Consider the following 19043-nt stretch of genomic DNA (forward strand, 5'->3'; position numbering starts at 1 on the left):
GCCTATCCTTCCTAAATGTTGAATACCCCTGGATGTTGAGTTCCCAGCCTTGGTCACCCTGAAGCCATGTCTCCGTGATGCCAGTTACATCATACCCGTTCACTGCTATCTGCGCAGTTAATTCGTCCACCTTATTCTGTATACTCCTCTCATTGAGGCACAGAGCCTTCAGGCTTGACTTTCTAACATACTTCGCCCTTTTAGAATTTTGGTGTAATGTGGCCCTTTTTGCTTTTTGTGTTGTACTCAAACTGTAATGACCTTGGTCCTTTATTCGTAACTCCAGAGTGAGGCAGCCATATATATGGTGGCTATCCTTTTATACAATCCCTGCCACCAGGGCAGGAAACCCCGGTCTCCACCAGTTGCACCCTCTAGTGGTGCCAGCATAGTATATACACAGTGTAAACCTTATTGATAGTACATCAGGTAAACAAGTCTGCATCTTATGCAACTATACAGTGACTACACAGAGAGTATTTCTATAGTCTGCATATATAACATCACTCTCCCCCAAGTCCTTTGTGCCAATGACCTTTGCACTATGTGTTCTGGCTTAACTCTCCCCAGACTTAATTGCCAATAGCCCTTGCACCTTGGCTGTGCTTTGGCTTAGCTCTCTCCCTGTTAACCCCCAAGTCCTTTTGCCATAACACTGGGTCGTGGTTACCAGTTTGGATGGTTCGATGATGCAGTGGAGATTCCAGTGGGTTCTAGGTGTGATCCATGTGTGTGCCCATGGCTACATACATCCATTCCTTCCCCCGCCCCCACGAGATCATGCAGCTGGCCCTTTACATTAACATACAGGATCAGACAACAGTGCAAGTACAAAGAAAGGAAGAAAAAATGTTTGTGTCGTGACACCTTGGTTCAGTGACTTACATTTGTTACGTTTTATGGTCGTGTGTCAGGATTGCTCAGATTGCATTAATGATTCAGTCATGGTCAGTACGGAGGTAGCAGTAAAGGTATGCGAGGACGCTGGTTCCAGAGCAACCAGAGCTAGTCGTCTGATGGCAGCGCCACGCCCCATGCTAGCGGGGTGGGCTTGGTTCACTCAACTTGCCAGGACTCAGGGCCTTTGCCGTTGCCTAGTGGTGGGCAGAGCCACAGATGTGTGTGGCCTCCCTGTCCTCCTTTGAGGGCTGCAGATTCTTCTGCCTGCTCTCTAGCGGTGTTGGGAACCTGGCTGTACCAGGTCCCGTTTGTGGAACTCGTTGGTTCTGACCTTTCGCTCCCGGACATGGCCAAGTTAGCAACTGGGTCTGGGGGCTGCGCCGTCTCCACCCGGGTGGTGCGCAGCATAGAAAAAACATAGAAACCTAGAAACATAGAAAATAGGTGCAGGAGTAGGCCATTCGGCCCTTCGAGCCTGCACCGCCATTCAACAAGATCATGGCTGATCACCCACCCCAGTACCTCCCCCCCCATGCCCCCTCCACGCACCCCGACCCCCCAGCCGCAAGGACCACATTCAACTCCCTCCCGAACACATCCAATGAACTGGCATCAACAACTCTCCGCGGCATGGAACCCCACATGCCAACAACTCCCCGAGTGAAGAAGTCTCTCCCCATCCCAGCCCCAAACAGCCCACCCACCATCCCAAGAGCATGCCCCCCTCCGGCTCCGGACCCACCCAACACCGGGAACACTCCCCCCGCATCCAACCCGCCCTGTCCCGTCAGAATCCTTCCCAAATGCCCAACACCCCCGAATGTTGAGCTCCCAGCCCCGGCCATCCCGGAGCCACGCCCCCGCGATGCCAACCACACCACATCCACCAACCGCCATCTGCGCAGTCAACCCGTCCACCCCACTCCGAACACTCCCCGCACCGAGGCACAGAGTCCCCAGGCCCGCCCCTCCAACACACTTCGCCCCCTCAGACCTCTGCTGCAATGGGGCCCCTCCTGTCCCCCACCCTGGGTTTCTCCACCCCCCACCTCCACCACTCTTCCCTCCATCCCCCGCCCCCGTCTCCCCTCAACTTCCCTCTGCCTCCCCGCACAGGCTCCCATCTTGGGGGCGGTAACCTTCTGGGGCAGGGAATTTTAGCCCCCAGCATGGAAGTCCTGCTCCCGCCGCAGAATTGGCCTTACCACCCCTCAATGGAAGCGGAGTGCAATTTCCCACACGCCACTTCCTTTGGGGGCAGTTCCCGGGGCACGACTGGATGCTCCTGTGACAGTTTGAACTGGTGCTCACCATTCTCCCGTCCTGTGACAATTTAAACTGGTGCTCTCCACTCTCTGTCCTGTGACAGTTGGAACTGGTGCTCTCCACTCTCTGTCCTGTGACAGTTGGAACTGGTGCTCTCCACTCTCTGAGCGGCAGCCGAATGCGCGTATTGGCGCCGTTTTTGTTTCCAGGCCCGTGACGAATAGTGCCATCGGATGCCTGCAGCGTGGGATAAACCTGGGGCAGGGTATTAGGATCAGCATCTTTACCCTCCAGAATTCGCTCACTTGCTACTCTTGGGGACACTCTATTCCCGACATCTCGCAACAACATTTTGTTCTTTACGTTAGGAATAGTACCGACATCTCACAACAACATTTTGTTCACAATCTTAATCGGTTCGTTACATTGATTGCCATGCATGCAATGTCTCTTTAAGTTCAGTAGGTTGCAGGTTTCCTTTAAGAGAACCCTGCTGGCTTTACCCCAATCAAATTCTTTGTTAGACACCACGTGTTGGTCCCTCAGCGTTGCACCTTGTGGCATGCCGCGGCCATCTTTTTTTTCATCCACGCTGCACCTCGCTGCAGAGGGATGCCATCTTGCCTCTGTCCTCGAGGTCGACTGCCTTGATCCTTCTCTCCCGTGATTCTGCCACAAAAGCTGGAAGAGTGCCTGTAAATTCGATCTTCCTCCCCAGGAGTCCTGCCACTTGAGCCGGGAAGGTGCTTTTAGGTCGTTCCAGTCGGATCATTGCCACGCAGTCGAGATAGACGGTCTGTGCCTCAGGTGCTGCGCTGGTCTGTTCTCTGGTGCCTGGCCCAAGTGAAGGTGAGGTTTTGCTCTGCCACTAAGCACGGGGACATCGATTGTTGGAGTGAAGATGTCTTCTCATTTCCACTGGATCTTCTCCATCCACCTTCTTCCGAGTAGCGTTGGACCATCACCTGCAACAATCCAGAGAGGTAACTTGTGCACCATGCCATTATGGATTACACTTACATCCGCCCTACCAAGGACTGGGATCAGCTCCTTGGTGTAGGTACGCAACGTTTCCTGTACTGAATCTAGCTCGGGTCGTTTATCATTCCATAGCCTCTCAAAGGCATCCTGGCTCATCACTGACTGACTCGCTCCTATGTCCACTTCCATGAAGACTGGAACGCCATTTATCTCGACTTCCATCTTCACTGGAGGACAATCGGTGGTGCAGGTATACACTCCATTTCATCTGCCAGTTCTTTTGCCACGAAATATTGCTCGAGCCTTTCCATGAAGGCATCCCAGTCAACACCCTCTGCGAAGTCTTTTAGTGTGCCAAAGCTAGCCATGATCACGTGAAAATCCGTATTTTCATCGCCAGTTGTTATGTCTGTAATGTACCTATGAATGACTCCACAAGGCAATGTGTTGTACTCAAACTGTAGTGATCTTGGTCCTTTATTCGTAACTCCAGAATGAGGCAGTCGCATGATGGTTACCCTTTTATACAGCCCCTGCCACCAGGGCAGGAAACCTCGGTCTCCACCAGTTGCATCCTCTAGTGGTGCCAGCATAGTATATACACAGTGTAAACCTGATTGATAGTACATCAGGTAAACAAGTCTGCATCTTATGCAACTATAGTGACTACACAGAGAGTGTATCTATAGCCTGCATATATAACAGGTATCACCACTGCTCTGTAGACCATGAGCTTGGTGCCAGATTTGAGGTCCTGCTCTTCAAACACTCTCTTCAGCAGGGCGAGCGAAGGCTGCACTGGCACACTGAAGGCAGTGTTGGACCTCGTCGTCGACTTCTGCCCTTGTTGACAATAGGCTCCCAAGGTATGAAAAATGGTCCATGTTGTCCAAGGCCTCGTCATGGATTTTGATAATGGGGGAGCAGTGCTGTGTGGCGGGGGTAGGTTGGTAGAGGAACTTTATCTTTCTGATGTTTAGTGTAAGGCCCATGCTCTTGAATGCTTCGGTGAAGGTGTTGACAATGGTTTGGAGTTCGGCCTCCGAGTGTACGCAGACGCGAGTGTCGTCTGCATACTATAATTCAATGATAGAGGATAGGTCGACTTTGGATCTGACCTGGAGCCGGCGGAGTTTGAACAGTTTCCCGTTTGCTCTGTAGATTACCTCCACTCCAGCGGGGAGTTTACTGAGGGTGAGATGGAGCATTGCAGCAAGGAAGATTGAGAAAAGCATTGGTGTGATGATACAGCCTTGCTTGACCCTGGTCCGAACGTGAATTGGGTCTGTGGTGGATCCGTTGGTCAGGATCGCGGCTTGCATGTCATCGTGAAGCAGACGAGGATGGTGACAAACTTTTGAGGGCAGCCGAATTTGAGGAGGACGCTCCATAGCCCCTCACTGTGTCGAAGGCCATGTACAGGGGTTGGTGCTGTTCCCTGCATTTCTCGATTTGATGCACGGTGAAGATCATGTCTATTGTGCCCCTTAGTGGGAGAAATCTGCAATGCGGCTCTGGGAGGAGCTCTTCAACAACAGGGAGAAGGCAATTGAGGAGGATTCTTGTGATGACTTTCCTTGTGGCAGACAGCAGGGAACCGCCTCTGTTATTACCGCAATCGGACTTATCGCCTTTCTTGAAGATGGTCACGATTATGGCATCTCTTGAGATCCCCTGGCATGCTCTCCTCCTTCCAAATAAGAGAAATGAGATCATGTATTCGCGCCAATAGTTCTTCTCCGCCATGTTTTAGTGCCTCGGTGGGGATTTCATCTGCTCCTGAGGCCTTGTTGTTCTTCAGTTGTCAGATGGCCTTTTCAACCTCGTGCCGGGCTGGGGTTGTGCTGAGATGGTGGCGGGTAGCATGCTGTGGGATGGAATTGAGGACAACCACGTTGAAGACAGAGACTTGGTTAAGGAGATCTTCAAAGTGCTCCTTCCATCAGGCACTGACTGCCTCCCTGTCCTTGATTAGTACCTCTCCATTCTTGGCCAGTAGTGGGGCAGGGCCTTGGGTGCTTGGACCATAGGTGGTCTTGATTGCGCTAAAGAATCCTCTCACGTCATGGTTGTCGAATAGTTGCTGGATCTCCTGCGCTTTCTCCACCCACCATCTGTTCTTTAGGTCGCGAGTTTTTTGTTGGACCTCGGCCTTCAGTTGTCTGTAGAGCTGCTTTCTCGAATTGTGTTGCTGTTTCCAGTTCAAGAATGCCTTGCGTTTGCGGTTTATTAGCTCTTGGATCTCCCGGTCGTTCTCGTCGAACCAGTCTTGGTGTTTCCTGGCCGAGTGACCGAGCGTCTCTTCACAGGTGCTAATTATGGAGGCCTTGAGGGCAGACCAGGCGCCGTGAACACCCTGCATCTCTGGGTCACTGGGTTGGTTGGCAGTGTGGCACTGGCTGAATATGGCTTTCTTAGAAGGATCTTTGCATGCTCCAGCGTTGATTTTCCTGCGGCATTGTTTCTGTTGCCGTCGCTGTTTTGGGGCTACGTTGTTGGTGATGTCGGAGCAGATTAGGCAGTGGTCCGTCCAGCAGTCATCAGCTCCTGTCATGGCGCGAGTGATGTGCACGTCCTTGCGGTCCCTCGCTCGGACGATGACGTAGTTGAGCAGATGCCAATGCTTGGAGCGAAGGTGTTGCTATGAAGCCTAACTTAAATGCAAGGTCTTTGTTTCTTTCTTTGCTGAGCATCCATGATTAGGTTAAAGGGAACCCGTCATTGTCTTGTTAGTTCTTTTGATGAGATGTTAAACTTATGTCTGATCTGCCATCTCCAGTAGTGCAGGCAGACATTAACGATCTATTGAACTATTTGGCAAAGAACAGGGGATTCTCCTCGCGTACTGGCTAGCATTCCTCCTCCACGTAAAACCGGTTAATTGATCATTAAGCTGTTTGCTGTTTATGAGTTATTACTGTGTACAAAATGGCTGCCATATTTTGTATCTAACAATAGTCACTGCACTCCACAAGGAATTCCTTGCATGCAATTCTGAGGGAGATGATAAATCCCTATACATATTAAAAAAAAGACTTATATTTATGTAGCACCTTCAATACGTCTAACTGCAATTATATCAGGCCCTGGTGAGGCCGCACCTGGAGTACTGTGTACAGTTTTGGTCTCCTTACCAAAAGGTGGATATATTTGCCATAGACTGGGTGCAATGAAGGTTCACCAGACTGACTAGGATGAGGGGATTGTCCTATGAGAAGAGGTTGAGTAGACTAGGCCTATATTCTCTAGAGTTTAGAGGAATGAGAGGTGATCTCATTGAAACATATAAAATTCTTACAGTGCTTGACAGGGTAGTTGCTGGGAGGATGTTTCCCCTGGCTGGGAAGTCTCGAACCAGGGGTCAGAGACTCAGAATACGGGGTCGGCCATTTAGGACTGAGATGAGGAGAAATTTCTTCATTCAGGGGATGGTGAATCTTTGGAATTCTCTACCCCAGAGGGCTGTGAATGCTCAGTCGTTGAATATATTCAAGACAGAGATAGATTTTTGGATATTAAGGGAATCAAGGGATATGGGGACAGTGCTGGAAAATGGAGTTGAGGTAAAAGATCAGCCATAATCTCATTGAATGGTGGAGTAGGCTCGAGGGGCCAAATGGCCGATTCTTATATTCCTAATTCTTATATTCTCCTGTTCTTATGACCTCCGAATCTCCCAAAGCACTTTACAGCCAAATGAGTGCTTTTGAAGTATAGTCACTGTTTTAATGTAGGAAACGCAACCGCCTATTTGCACACAGCAAGCTCCCACAAACAGCAATGTGACAACGACCGGATAATTCATTTTAGTGAAGTTGGCTGAGGGATAAATATTGACCAGGACACCAAGGAGAACTCCCTTGCTCTTTTTAAATAGTGCCGTGGGATCTTTTACATCTACCCGAGAGGGCTGACGAGGCCTCGGTTTAATGTCTTATCTGAAATACAGCCCCTATGACAGTGCAGCACTCCCTCAGCACTGAACTGAAGTGTCAGCTTAGATTTTGTGCTCCATGTTTTGGAGTGCGACTTAAACTCACAACTTCTGACTCAGAGGCGAGAGTGCTACACTGAGCCACAGCTGACACATAATATTGGGCTGGATTTTTGGCTTTGCTGATTTCGGGGCGGTAATGGCGGCGGGGCGGTAAAGTTTGTGCCCGGGAACAGTTTGCGCCTCAGTCAGCAAAGTTGAGCACCTAGGCCCTGAGTCAGGGGGCGCAGCGCTAAGCGCTCCCGGCCCGGCTCCTTAGCTCGGGAGTTTCCCATGGTAACGCCCCGAGGCGTTGTACACCTCCCTCGGGGCGTTACCATGGGAAACTCCCGAGCTAAAGAGCTGGGCCGGGAGCGCTCCGAGAGATGTTTGGGGAGGAAAAAAACAACCTAAGAAAACCCACAAAAACATTCCCAAAACATAGCCCACGCCACCACAACATAAATCGCAAAAATTATTAAAAGAGAAAACAGTCACACTTACCTTAGGACGGCATTACTTACCTTTTGCAGTCGGTAAAGGTTGGGCCACCCGTATTTACAGGTCAGGAGGGAGTCAAAACGCATGCCGTTGTCGTAACCAGCGATGCTGCTCCGCGCAGCCGCAAAACCAGCCCCGGCAAACCCCCCGCGGGGCACTGGTGGCTGCCGCCTGCCCAGAAGACCTCACCGCCGCCATTGCCACCGCTCCGGGTGAAAAACGGGGTGCAAAGCCACCCCCTAATCTTCTATTGGGAGGTGGAGGTGGTTGTGTAAACGACTGAGCAGCCAGTGCCTGGTGGGTGGTAATGATCGGAGGAGTGAGGGATGAGAGGGAGATCCGTTCCCATTCAGTTGAACGCGCTAAATCCTGATGTGTCCTTTTCTCAGGTAACACGGTTCTACATGTTCTGATGCTGCAACCAAAGAGCCCCCTCGCACCTCAGATGTACGATTTAATTCTGTCCTACGACAAGCCAGAGAATGAGATTGCAGCTGACATGATCGTCAACAGGGACGGACTGTCACCCATCAAACTTGCAGCGGTTGAAGGAAATGTTCAGGTAAGGAACTTTTGTTTTAAATTGCCTCCGTTCCCTTTTGTCTCCTATTCACAGAATCATAGAAATTTACAGCCCGGAAGGAGGCCATTCGACCCATCGTGTCTGTGCCGGCCGACAAAGAGCTATCCAGCCTAATTCTACTTTCCAGCTCTTGGACTGTAGCCCTGTAGGTTACGGTATTTCAAGTGCACATCCAGATACTTTTTAAATGTGGTGAGGGTTTCTGCCTCTATCACCCTTTCAGGCAGCAAGTTCCAGACCCCCACCACCCTCAGGGTGAAGAAATTTCCCCCCAAATCCCCTCTAATCCTCCTACCAATTACTTTAAATCTACGCCCTCTGATTGTTGACTCTGCTAAGGGTAATAGTTCTGTCCTATTCACTCTATCTAGGCCCCTCATAATTTTATACACCTTAATAAAGTCTCCCCTCAGCCTTCTCTGTTCCAAAGAAAACAAAACTCAGCCTATCCAATCTTTCCTCATAGCTAAAATTCTCCAGTCCAGGCAACATCCTCGTAAATCTGCTCTGTACCCTCTCTAGTGCAATCACATCTTTCCTGTAATGTGGTGACCAGAACTGCATGCAGTACTCTAGCTGTGGCCTAATTAGTGTTTTATACAGTTCAAGCATAACCTCTCCGCTCTTGTATTCTATGCCTCGGCTAATAAAGGCAAGTATTCCGTATGCCTTCTTAACCACCTTATCTACTAGTCCTGCTACCTTCAGGGATCTGTGGACCTGCACTCCAAGGTCCCTGTGTTCCTCTACACTTATCATTGTCCTACCATTTAATGTGTATTCCCTTGTTTTGTTAGCCCTCCCCAAATGCATTATCTCACACTTCTCCGGATTGAATTCTGTTTGTTACTGTTCTGCCCACCTGACCAGTTTCTCTCCTCTTCTTCCATCGCTTTGCCTTAAGTGACTGCTCTTCGTATTTGAACTGAAAGAGTGAGCGTTGAGAGGGTATTCAACTGTGCAGGCATCACTGCCAAGCTTGACCCTGTCCTCACCCGAAATCCACACCCAACCACATCCCAGGAGGGTGGAAATCCTAAGATAATGATCAGGACTGGGGACAGTGACAGTTTTTTTTTACCCTTTTCTAGAATAATAGAATTGAAAAACAGAGAAGTTATGATCAACTTGTATCGCACCTTGGTTAGACCACATTTGGAGTACTGTGCACAGTTCTGGCCCCCATATTATAAAAAAGATATAGAGGGACTGGAGACGGTGATTTACAAGGATGATACCGACCTTAGAGGTTATAACCAGCAGAAAAAACTGAACAGACTGGGACACTTTACTCTAGGAAAGAGAAATCTGAGGGGTGGCCTGATAGCAGTCTTTAAAATTATGAAAGGGTTTGACGGAATAAGCACAGAGAAAATGTTTCCACTTGTGGTGGAGTCCAAAACTAGGGGGCAGAAATAGAAGAGAATCACTAATAAATCCAATCGGGAACTAAGGAGAAAATCTTTACCCAGAGAGTAGTTAGAATGTGGAACTCGCCACCACAAGGAGTGGTTGAGGCGAATAGCATTGGTGCATTTAAGGGAAGGACATGAGGGAGAAAAGAATAGAAGGTTATGCTGATAGGGTGAGATGAAGAGGGGTGAGAGGAGGCTCGTGTGGAGCATCAACACCGGCATGGACAGTTGGGCTGAATGGCCTGTTTCTACAACAACAACAACTTGCATTTATATAGCGTCTTTAACAGAGAAAAACGTCCCAAAGTGCTTCACAGGAGCGTTTTAAGACAAAACAATGGCCCAGAAATCCCGATCGAGGTCTTCCCATGGGCAAACTACTGAAAAAAGAAAAAAAAATGCGCACTTACCTGAAGGTGCTGCGCCCGTTTGAACTTCCGATCCTGTGGCCTTCACTCCCTACGCATCGGAGCGCATGCACGTTGGAACGTCCGTATGCTGAAGCTGGAGTCACATGGCTCTGGGCAGCCAATCAAGGTACAGTATTTTCTCATTCATAATAATGGGAACTCCATAAGTTGGAGTTCCCATTATTATGATTGAGAAACCCCCCCAAACACACAAAACATTAATAAAAAATAGAAAAATACACTACATATTTAAGATTCATTTAAATTAAAGTTCTTATAAAAAAAATATTTTCTCAGCTTTTTTAAAAAGTTTTTTAAATTATGCCTTAAAATAAACTTACCGTAGTGGGGAGGATTTTTAAACAATAAAATATGTTTTTATATGTGTTTATTTCATTTAATTTTAATGTTTATGTGTGTTTTTAAACACTTACGCCTGTAAAAGTAAGCTATACGCCTGCTTTTTCAGGCGCAAGATTTTTGAGGACATTTGCTGGGCAAGATATGCGTAAATATCGGAAATCTTTTCCTGCAAGTGTCCTCGCTCCCGATATCCGTTGGATCTGTCAAGCCAGAAACCTGACAGATTGGAAATGCCGGTTTTCAGTGCATGCACATTGCGTGCTGAAAACCGGCTTTTCTGATGCCTTCCCGGGTCCGTAGAAACTTTGTACAGACCCGGGACATCGGAATTTCAGGCTCAATAAATTTGACACCGAGCCACATAAGAAGAAATTATGGCAGATGACCAAAAGCTTGGTCAAAGAGGTAGGTTTAAGGAGTGTCTTAAAGGAGGAAAGAGAGGCAGAGAGGTTTAGAGAGGGTGTTCCAGAGCTTGGGGCCCAGGCAGCTGAAGGCACGGCCACCGATGGTTGAGCAATTATAATCAGGGATGCTCATGAGGGCAGAATTTGAGGAGTGCAAACATCTCGCGGGGTTGTGAGGCTGGAGAAGATTACAGAGATAGGGAGGGGCGAGGCCATGGAGGGATTTGAAAATAAGGATGAGAATTTTGAAATCGAGGCGTTACTTAACCGGGAGCCAAGTAGGTCAGTGAGCACAGGGGTGATGGGTAAGTGGGACTTGGTGCGAGTTAGGACACGGGCTGCCGAGTTTTGGATGAACTCAAGTTTACGTAGGGTAGAATGTGGGAGGCCAGCCAGGAGTGCATTGGAGTAGTCAAGTCTAGAGGTAACAAAGGCATGGATGAGGGTTTTAGCAGTGGATGAGCTGAGGCGAGGGCAGAGACGGGTAAGGTTACAGAGGTGGAAATAGGCGGTTTTAGTTATACCGCGGATTTGTGGCCGCAAGCTCATTTCAGGGTCAAGTATGATGCCTAGGTTGCGAACAGTCTGGTTCAGCCTCAGACAGTTGCCAGGGAGGAGGATGGGGTCAGTGGCTGGGGAATGCAGTTTGTGGCTGGGAACGAAGGCAATAGCTTTGGCCTTCCTGATATTTAATTGGAGAAAATTTCTGCGGATCCAGAACTGGATGCTGTAAAATCTATGTAATTCTTCAACCAGAGCACTGATGCCAATCGCAACCCCGCCTCTGAAATTAACTACTTGGGCACAGACTGAGGATCAATGTTGGCACCTTCCTGGTTGGTTTGGTTCAGTCCACACCGAGCTGTGCTCTTGACCGCTGCGTCTGCTTCTGCTGGGCGTTTGTGTTCATCAAGGTGACGGGCAATAGTGAGGAAGGAATGACAATCTGTTCCACTTGGGGATCAGATTAAAGTCCGAGGAAGGAATTGGCATATATTTAGCACTTTATCGCATGCCAAAAGGGTTTCACAGCCAAACAATGAGGGAGAGAGGAAGTGTTCAGACCTGTTGCTACGGCCATCATGAGTATGAGGCAGACTTGATGGACCAGTTGGTCCTTTCCTGCCCGTCAATGTTGTAGGTTCGCCACTGTAATGTATTTGCTTCATGGGTTCTTTGCTTAAGAATTCATAGCAACACATTGCTTTTAAGAACTAGTCGGTTTATTAGCAAAAAGTTTAACAATCACATTACACATTACCAGTTCATCCACCAGGCTCACAGCCACCTGCCTCATCTTGGATTTCCCGAACCCAACTGGCTGGGGTCTTATTGAGTCTTGTGAACATCACATAAGTGGCTAAGCCACTCCCAACTCAACAGCTCGACAACTATTTTAGTAGAAACGTAAATCACGTGTCCCCTTTTGGCAAGGGCATTAGAACCCACAAATTAATAATTTAAACTTTAACGAAAACCTTAAATCAAATTAAAATTTGGTTGCCGAGGTAATGATGCACTTGAGTCTCTCAGGTGCCCATCTCTCGCAGAAGGCCGCGAGCGTACCGGTGGACACCGCGTGCTCCATCTCCAGGGACACCCTGGCTCGGATGTAAGCACGGAAGAGAGGCAGCTTCCTCACAGGTGCATATATTACAGCATGTTTGTGCGACAATGTGACAAGGACAATAGCGAGACGTTTTACATCTCCCCACCCCCCACCATTTCTATTTCCATCAAAGTCATCGTCTTTCGGTTGACCTTTGACCCTCTTGCTCCTCGGCAGATGTTTCAGCACCTGTTGCAACGGAAGGAACAGGTTGTTCAGCGGCCCTACGGTCCTGTCTCCAGCACCTACTACAACCTCTCCGAGATCGACTCGTGGGGGGACGACCACTCCGTTCTGCAGCTGGTGATCTCCAGCAAAGCAAAGGAGGTAAATGGCAGAGTCCCTGGGGAGTGGGGGCTATGGGAGAGGCAAAGCAAACAGCCGCTGACAGTGTCCACTCTCCTGTCTCCCTGCACAGGCCCTGAAGATCCTCCGCCTTTCCCCCGTGAGGGAGCTGGTCCACTTGAAGTGGAGCAACTATGGGATGTATTACTTCCGGGTCCTGGCTTTCCTCTACCTTGTCTACATCACCATCTTCACGTTCTGCTGTGCCTATCGCCCGATTAAACCCAGGCCCGACAATGCCACCAGTGAGAGAGACTCCATGTTATACGTTGAGAGAAAGCTGCAGGTTAGTACAGTCCACCGCGTCCCCACCCCACCCAACAACCCCACCCCGCCCAACACCCCCATCCCGCCCAACACCCCCGCCCTCCCCAACACCCCCACCCCGCCCAACACCCCCACCCCGCCCAACACCCCCACTCCGCCCAACAACCCCACGCCACCCAACACCCCCACCCCGCCCAACACCACCACCCCGCCCAACACACCCACTCCTCCCAACACACCCACTCCGCCCAACAACCCCACGCCACCCAACACCCCCACCCCGCCCAACAATCCCACCCCGCCCAACACCCCCACCCCGCCCAACACACCCACTCCGCCCAACACACCCACTCCGTCCAACACCCCCACCCCGCCCAACACTCCCACCCCGCCCAACACTCCCACCCTCCCCAACACCCCCACCCCGCCCAACACACCCACTCCGCCCAACAACCCCACCCCACACAACACCCCCACCCCGCCCAACAACCCCACGCCGCCCAACACCGCCACCCCGCCCGACAATCCCACCCCACCCAACACCTTCACGCCACCAACACCCCCACCTCCCCAACACCCCCACCCCGCCCAACACACCCACTCCGCCCAACAACTCCACCCCACACAACACCCCCACCCCGCCCAACAACCCCACGCCACCCAACACCGCCACCCCGCCCGACAATCCCACCCCACCCAACACCTTCACGCCACCAACACCCCCACCTCCCCAACACCCCCACCCCGCCCAACAACCCCACCCCACCCAACACCCCCAACCTGCCCAACACCCCAACCCCACCCAACACCCCCACCCTGCCCAACACCCCCACCCCACCTAACACCCCCACCCCGCCCAACACACCCACTCCGCCCAACAACGCCACCCCACCCAACACCCCCACCCCGCCCAACAACCCCACCCCACCCAACGCCCCCACCCCACCCAACACCTTCAGGCCACCAACATCCCCACCCTCCCCAACACCCCCACCCCGCCCAACACCCCCACCCCGCCCAACACCCCCACCCTCCCCAACACCCCCACCCTCCCCAACACCCCCACCCCGCCCATCACCCCCACCCCACCCAACACCTCACCCAACACCCTCACTCCACCCAACACCCCCACCCCACCCAACAACCCCACCCCACCCAGCACCCCCACCCCGCCCAACACCCCCACCCCGCCCAACAACCCCACCCAACACCCCCACCCCACCCAACACCCCCACCCCGACCAACACCTCACCCTCCCCAACACCCCCACCCTCCCCACCCTCCCCAACACCCCCACCCCGCCCAACACCTCACCCAACACCCTCACTCCACCCAACACCCCCACCCTCCCCAACACCCCATCCCGCCCAACACCCCCACCCCACCCAACAACCCCACCCCAACCAACACCCCCACCCTGCCCAACACCCCCACCCCACCCAACACCTCCAACCCACTCAACACCCCCACCCCACCCAACATTTCACCCAACACCCTCACTCCACCCAACACCCCCACCCCACCAAAAACCGCCACCCCACCAACACCTCACCCAACACCCCCACCCTCCCCAACACCCCCACCCCACCCAACACCCCACCCCACCCAACACCACCACCCTCTACAACACCCCCACTCCACCCAACACCCCCACCCTCCCCAACACCCCCACCCTCCCCAACACCCCCACCCTCCCCAACATCCCCACCCCGCCCAACACCCCACCCTCCCCAACACCCCCACCCCGTCCAACACCCCCACCCTCCCCAACTACCCACCCCACCTAACACTCCCACCCCACCTAACACCTCACCCCGCCCAACACCCCCACCCTCCCCAACACCCCCACCCTCCCCAACACCCCCACCCCGCCCAACACCCCCACCCTCCCCAACACCCCCACCCTCCCCAACACCCCCACCCCACCCAACACCCCCACCCTCCCCAACACCCCCACCCCACCCAACACCCCCACCCCACCCAACACCCCCACCCTCCCCAACACCCCCACCCCACCCAACACCCCCACTCCACTCAACCAGCTTTCCTGCAGCACTGCAATACTCTCTGATTAATTGTAATCTATCAATGGCCCCTTGCTCCAAGTGGCTCAAGTTTGTGATGGCATCGATTGATTAGAAGGACCATATAAAATCTGTGAACTTAGGGGATCATACAGGAAAGGGCATAAAGGGCAACACTCTGATAACAGAAGTGGCAGAACTCTGATAGAGGCTACATACTGGGGAACAGTGGAATAAATGGACAGTATACACTGTGGAACAGTGAGATATATAGAGGGTACACACTGGGGAACGGGGATATATACAGGGTACACACTGGGGAACGGGGATATATAGAGGGTACACACTGGGGAAAGGGGATATAAACAGGGTACACACTGGGAACAGGGATATATAGAGGGGACACACTGGGGAAAGGGGATATATAGAGGGGACACACTGGGGAAAGGGGATATATAGAGGGGACACACTGGGGAACGGGGATATATACAGGGTATACAAAGGCGAACATTTGAATTATAAAAGTAGATTGATGTTAATGGCTTTCTTGATACCAGAGGTCAATGAGATGTTGCTGGAGCAACAAAATCCAGAAAAGCTTTGTTGAATGGTTGAAGGTGCCTGTTAAACTGCTTGCTTTGAATCATGGTTGACTTGTCTTTAAGTTGAAAAGCCCTTTTGCCCAGATGTGTAACTGGGTCCCAGTGGAGGTTGATTCTGAAACAATTTTATAAAAGCACAACCTCCATACCAGACTGAGCCATACAGAGCAGGAAGATATTGGGTTCTAACAACCATCGCACACCAACCCCCACCCTCTGTGCCGAAATTGTTAGAGTCAACTGCAACAGCAATAATTACACAACCCATTGGCCTCACCCCCACTACCCTCCTGTCCAGACTTCGGAGGGGATTGATGACCAGGGTCTTCACTCATGATTGCTATCCAGTAACCGTGTCCACGTGAGTGGACATTAAATGAGAAAGGATTAGTTTGGTCATGATGGTCTAAATGGTAAAACAGCTGTCTAGGCTTCCACATGTACCATGACCAATTCACGAGATACTAGGTATGGTGTATGAAATGATACAATGAACTCCGTACTGTGAGCCAGTGACTAGGTGTAACCTGGTCAGTCTTTAATGGCTTCCACAAGTGAAAATACAAAGGTGAAGTTCAGCTTATATACCGGGCCCAGCACGAGTGTACCTATGACCCTAGGACCTCCGACCGTAGTGCCCTCTGGTGGTGGGCAGACCTTATGTACATACATTACACTAGGGACCCAAAATTCACTATCCCCGAAGGAATGACTACCGCGGGGTTTGGGCAGTCAATGGAATAAATCGATAGGCCGCCGTCGGGTACTTTTCCCTCCCCGAGCCATATTCAGCTCGGGGAGGATTTGAGCGGTGTTCACTTCTGCCAGAAATGGCGCAGTGAAGCCGCTGTAAAGGAAGGTTTCCAGTGGAGAGGGAAGCAGCGCGCAGGCGGTTGGAAAGGGACTACCACAGTGACATTCACCGAGGGAAAGATAGGACTTTTCCCGGCAGTTTCCCCGCGAGGTTTTCGATGTGGTGCTCGAACGCAACACCGCTGTGACCCTTTGGTAGATAAAAAGTTTTATTACTTATTATTGTTTTTATTTCATTTTCCATCCTGCACCACAGTATTTATCTTTTGTTATAGTTTTATTCATTATTAGCGTTTTTATATCATTTTCCAACATCGCCAGTATTTATCTTTTCATATAATTTTATTAATTGTTTTGGCTCCATTAAACCTGCTGAGTGCTGCTCAGAGGTTTGCACATACCCCTGTACCTTTGTACAACTTTCAGGTCTGACTCTTTAGTGGAGTCCTGTGGGCTGCAGTGACCTGCTGGGCAGGGTTCACCATGAGGATGGGAGGAGTGTTGTGAGGGTGACACCTGGTCAGGAGCAGGGTGGCACGCAGGAGAAGGTGTCGCCATCAGCACCGTGCAGACAGGCAGCGGGCAAGGGAGGCAGCAGCCATGATTCGTTCATTCTGCGCCAGACCACTGTGCCCGCCGTCTTCACCGGCCCGAATCAGGATTGCGATTGGCTGCTTGGGGACAAGGGCTATCCCCTGTCCACTTGGCTGCTCACTCCTCTGCGGAACCCCAGGACAGTGTCAGAGCATGCATACAATGATGCTCATTGTGCCCCCAGGTGCATCATCGAGCAGTGCACAGGCATCCTAAAACAGAGGTTCCAGTGCCTGGACCGCTCTGGTGGCACCTTGCAGTACTCTCCTCAATGGGTCTCCATAATCGTCGTGGTCTGCTGCATGCTGCACAACCTGGCCATCATGAGGGGACAGCCGCTGGAGGTCGAGCCAGCAGTACCACCTGAGGAGGAGGAGGAGGAGGATCCCCGTCGCCCCAGAGCTAGGAGGCGTCGACCCATCGCCACCCTGGAAGGGCCGGGTGCAGACTGGCCAGCACCCACCTAGGAGGGTACGTCCTCACATATATGGAGGTGCCTAACACCTCCCCTGCAATCTCCCTCCATGCATTATGTACTGGCGGTCTGCCAGGTCTCCCCACGTCAGGAAACAGTATTGTTCTTCTGTCCTCCACACTGTCCATCAGTGTCTCCAGCTCCATATCAGTGAACCTGTTGGCTCTCCTTGCACCTCTTACACCAGCCATCCTTCCAACCTCCTTCCCCGCTCAGGGCCTGGCTGAAAACGCTGCCCTTTAAACAGGGCCCGGGAGCAGCTGGCTCATTGGAAACCCTTACCTGCATGCTGAATTTCTCAGTGGTGATAACGCTCCAATTAAGACAACCACACTGCTGAAAAACCCACTTTGAATGGGCACTGGAACCCATTTGTTCACTTTTGGAGCTGAATATGGGGTGGCCCAGCCACGAAATGACGCTAATGATCCCAAAACGGTGGGGGGAGCACCAGCTTTCCAAACGGGACTGAATTTCGGGCCCTCGAGGTTTGCCACTGCCTGTGGAACCGTTCTCTATCAAGAGTCAGTCCCTTGAGCAGCAGGGGGTGGGGGGGGGGAGAATTGGAGGGAAACCCCACTCCCCCCCTCCCCCCCATATGGTGTGCCTGTACATGATTGGTGTACACGGTCATTTTCATTTCCCTGTGTAACTCTGACCCAGCTTGTGAATCTACAACTATTATCTCAATGAAAATAGCTTTGAGCAAAGAGAATCTTCGCTGGGTAAACAACCTTTACCACTTTTGATCATTTTGACAGGAAAGCTACGTAACCCGTGAAGACCATGTGCGATTGGTGGGTGAGATTATCAGCGTGTTTGGAGCAGTTGCCATCCTTCTGTTGGAGGTGAGGAGCAGTCACACCTTACCCTGACTCACTGACCCAATATAGGAGCTGAGGACTGAGTCACTTCTCTTGGTCATCTGATGGGCCAGATTTTCCTGTCAAAGTAATGGTGAGGCTAATGGCCTCCTCCATTATTTATGCGTAAATGTTACAACAACTTCAGGCAAGTGTACGATGCATGGTTAAACTCAAATATGCAGAAGTTGCTGGTCCGAGTTGCGCTGATCCGTCATTAGCTTCAGGAAATGGCATCTCCCTGTCTGGCTCACCATTGAAATGCAGCGAATGGTAAGAGGTTGCTGCATTGGCGCGATGTTGTCAGACTGCTTGTCCGACATCCATTGCTAGATGAGCAGAAATTTTCTCCAAATGAATATTGGGAAGACATTGTTTTCAGTTCCTTACCCACTGACTCCATCCCTCTCCCCAACTCCTCTCTGAGACTGAACCAGACTGTTCGCCACCTTGGTGTCATATTTGACCCTGAAATTAGCTTTTGACCACATATCTAAGCATAACTAAGACTGCCTAGTTCCACCTCTGTATTATCGCCCGTCTCCGCCCTTGGCTCAGCTTATTCGTTGCTGAAGCCCTCATCCATGCCTTTGTTACCTCTAGACTTGACTATTCCAACACACTCCTGGCTGGCCTCCCACATTCTACCCTACGT

At 51.3% G+C, this 19043-nt stretch overlaps 1 protein-coding gene across 1 annotated transcript in view; it reads left to right on the forward strand.

Moving 5' to 3' along the window:
- Positions 1 to 19043, forward strand: part of trpv6 (transient receptor potential cation channel, subfamily V, member 6) — a 64168-nt gene that overhangs the window by 26378 nt on the left and 18747 nt on the right. The window contains exons 6-9 of the mRNA XM_070858163.1: positions 8011 to 8183; positions 12583 to 12732; positions 12824 to 13036; positions 18287 to 18373. Coding sequence (XP_070714264.1) covers positions 8011 to 8183; positions 12583 to 12732; positions 12824 to 13036; positions 18287 to 18373 — 623 coding nt within the window. The remainder of the gene's footprint in view (positions 1 to 8010; positions 8184 to 12582; positions 12733 to 12823; positions 13037 to 18286; positions 18374 to 19043) is intronic.

Source organism: Pristiophorus japonicus, chromosome 16 (genome assembly GCF_044704955.1).
Source record: "Pristiophorus japonicus isolate sPriJap1 chromosome 16, sPriJap1.hap1, whole genome shotgun sequence".
NCBI lineage: Eukaryota > Metazoa > Chordata > Chondrichthyes > Pristiophoridae > Pristiophorus > Pristiophorus japonicus.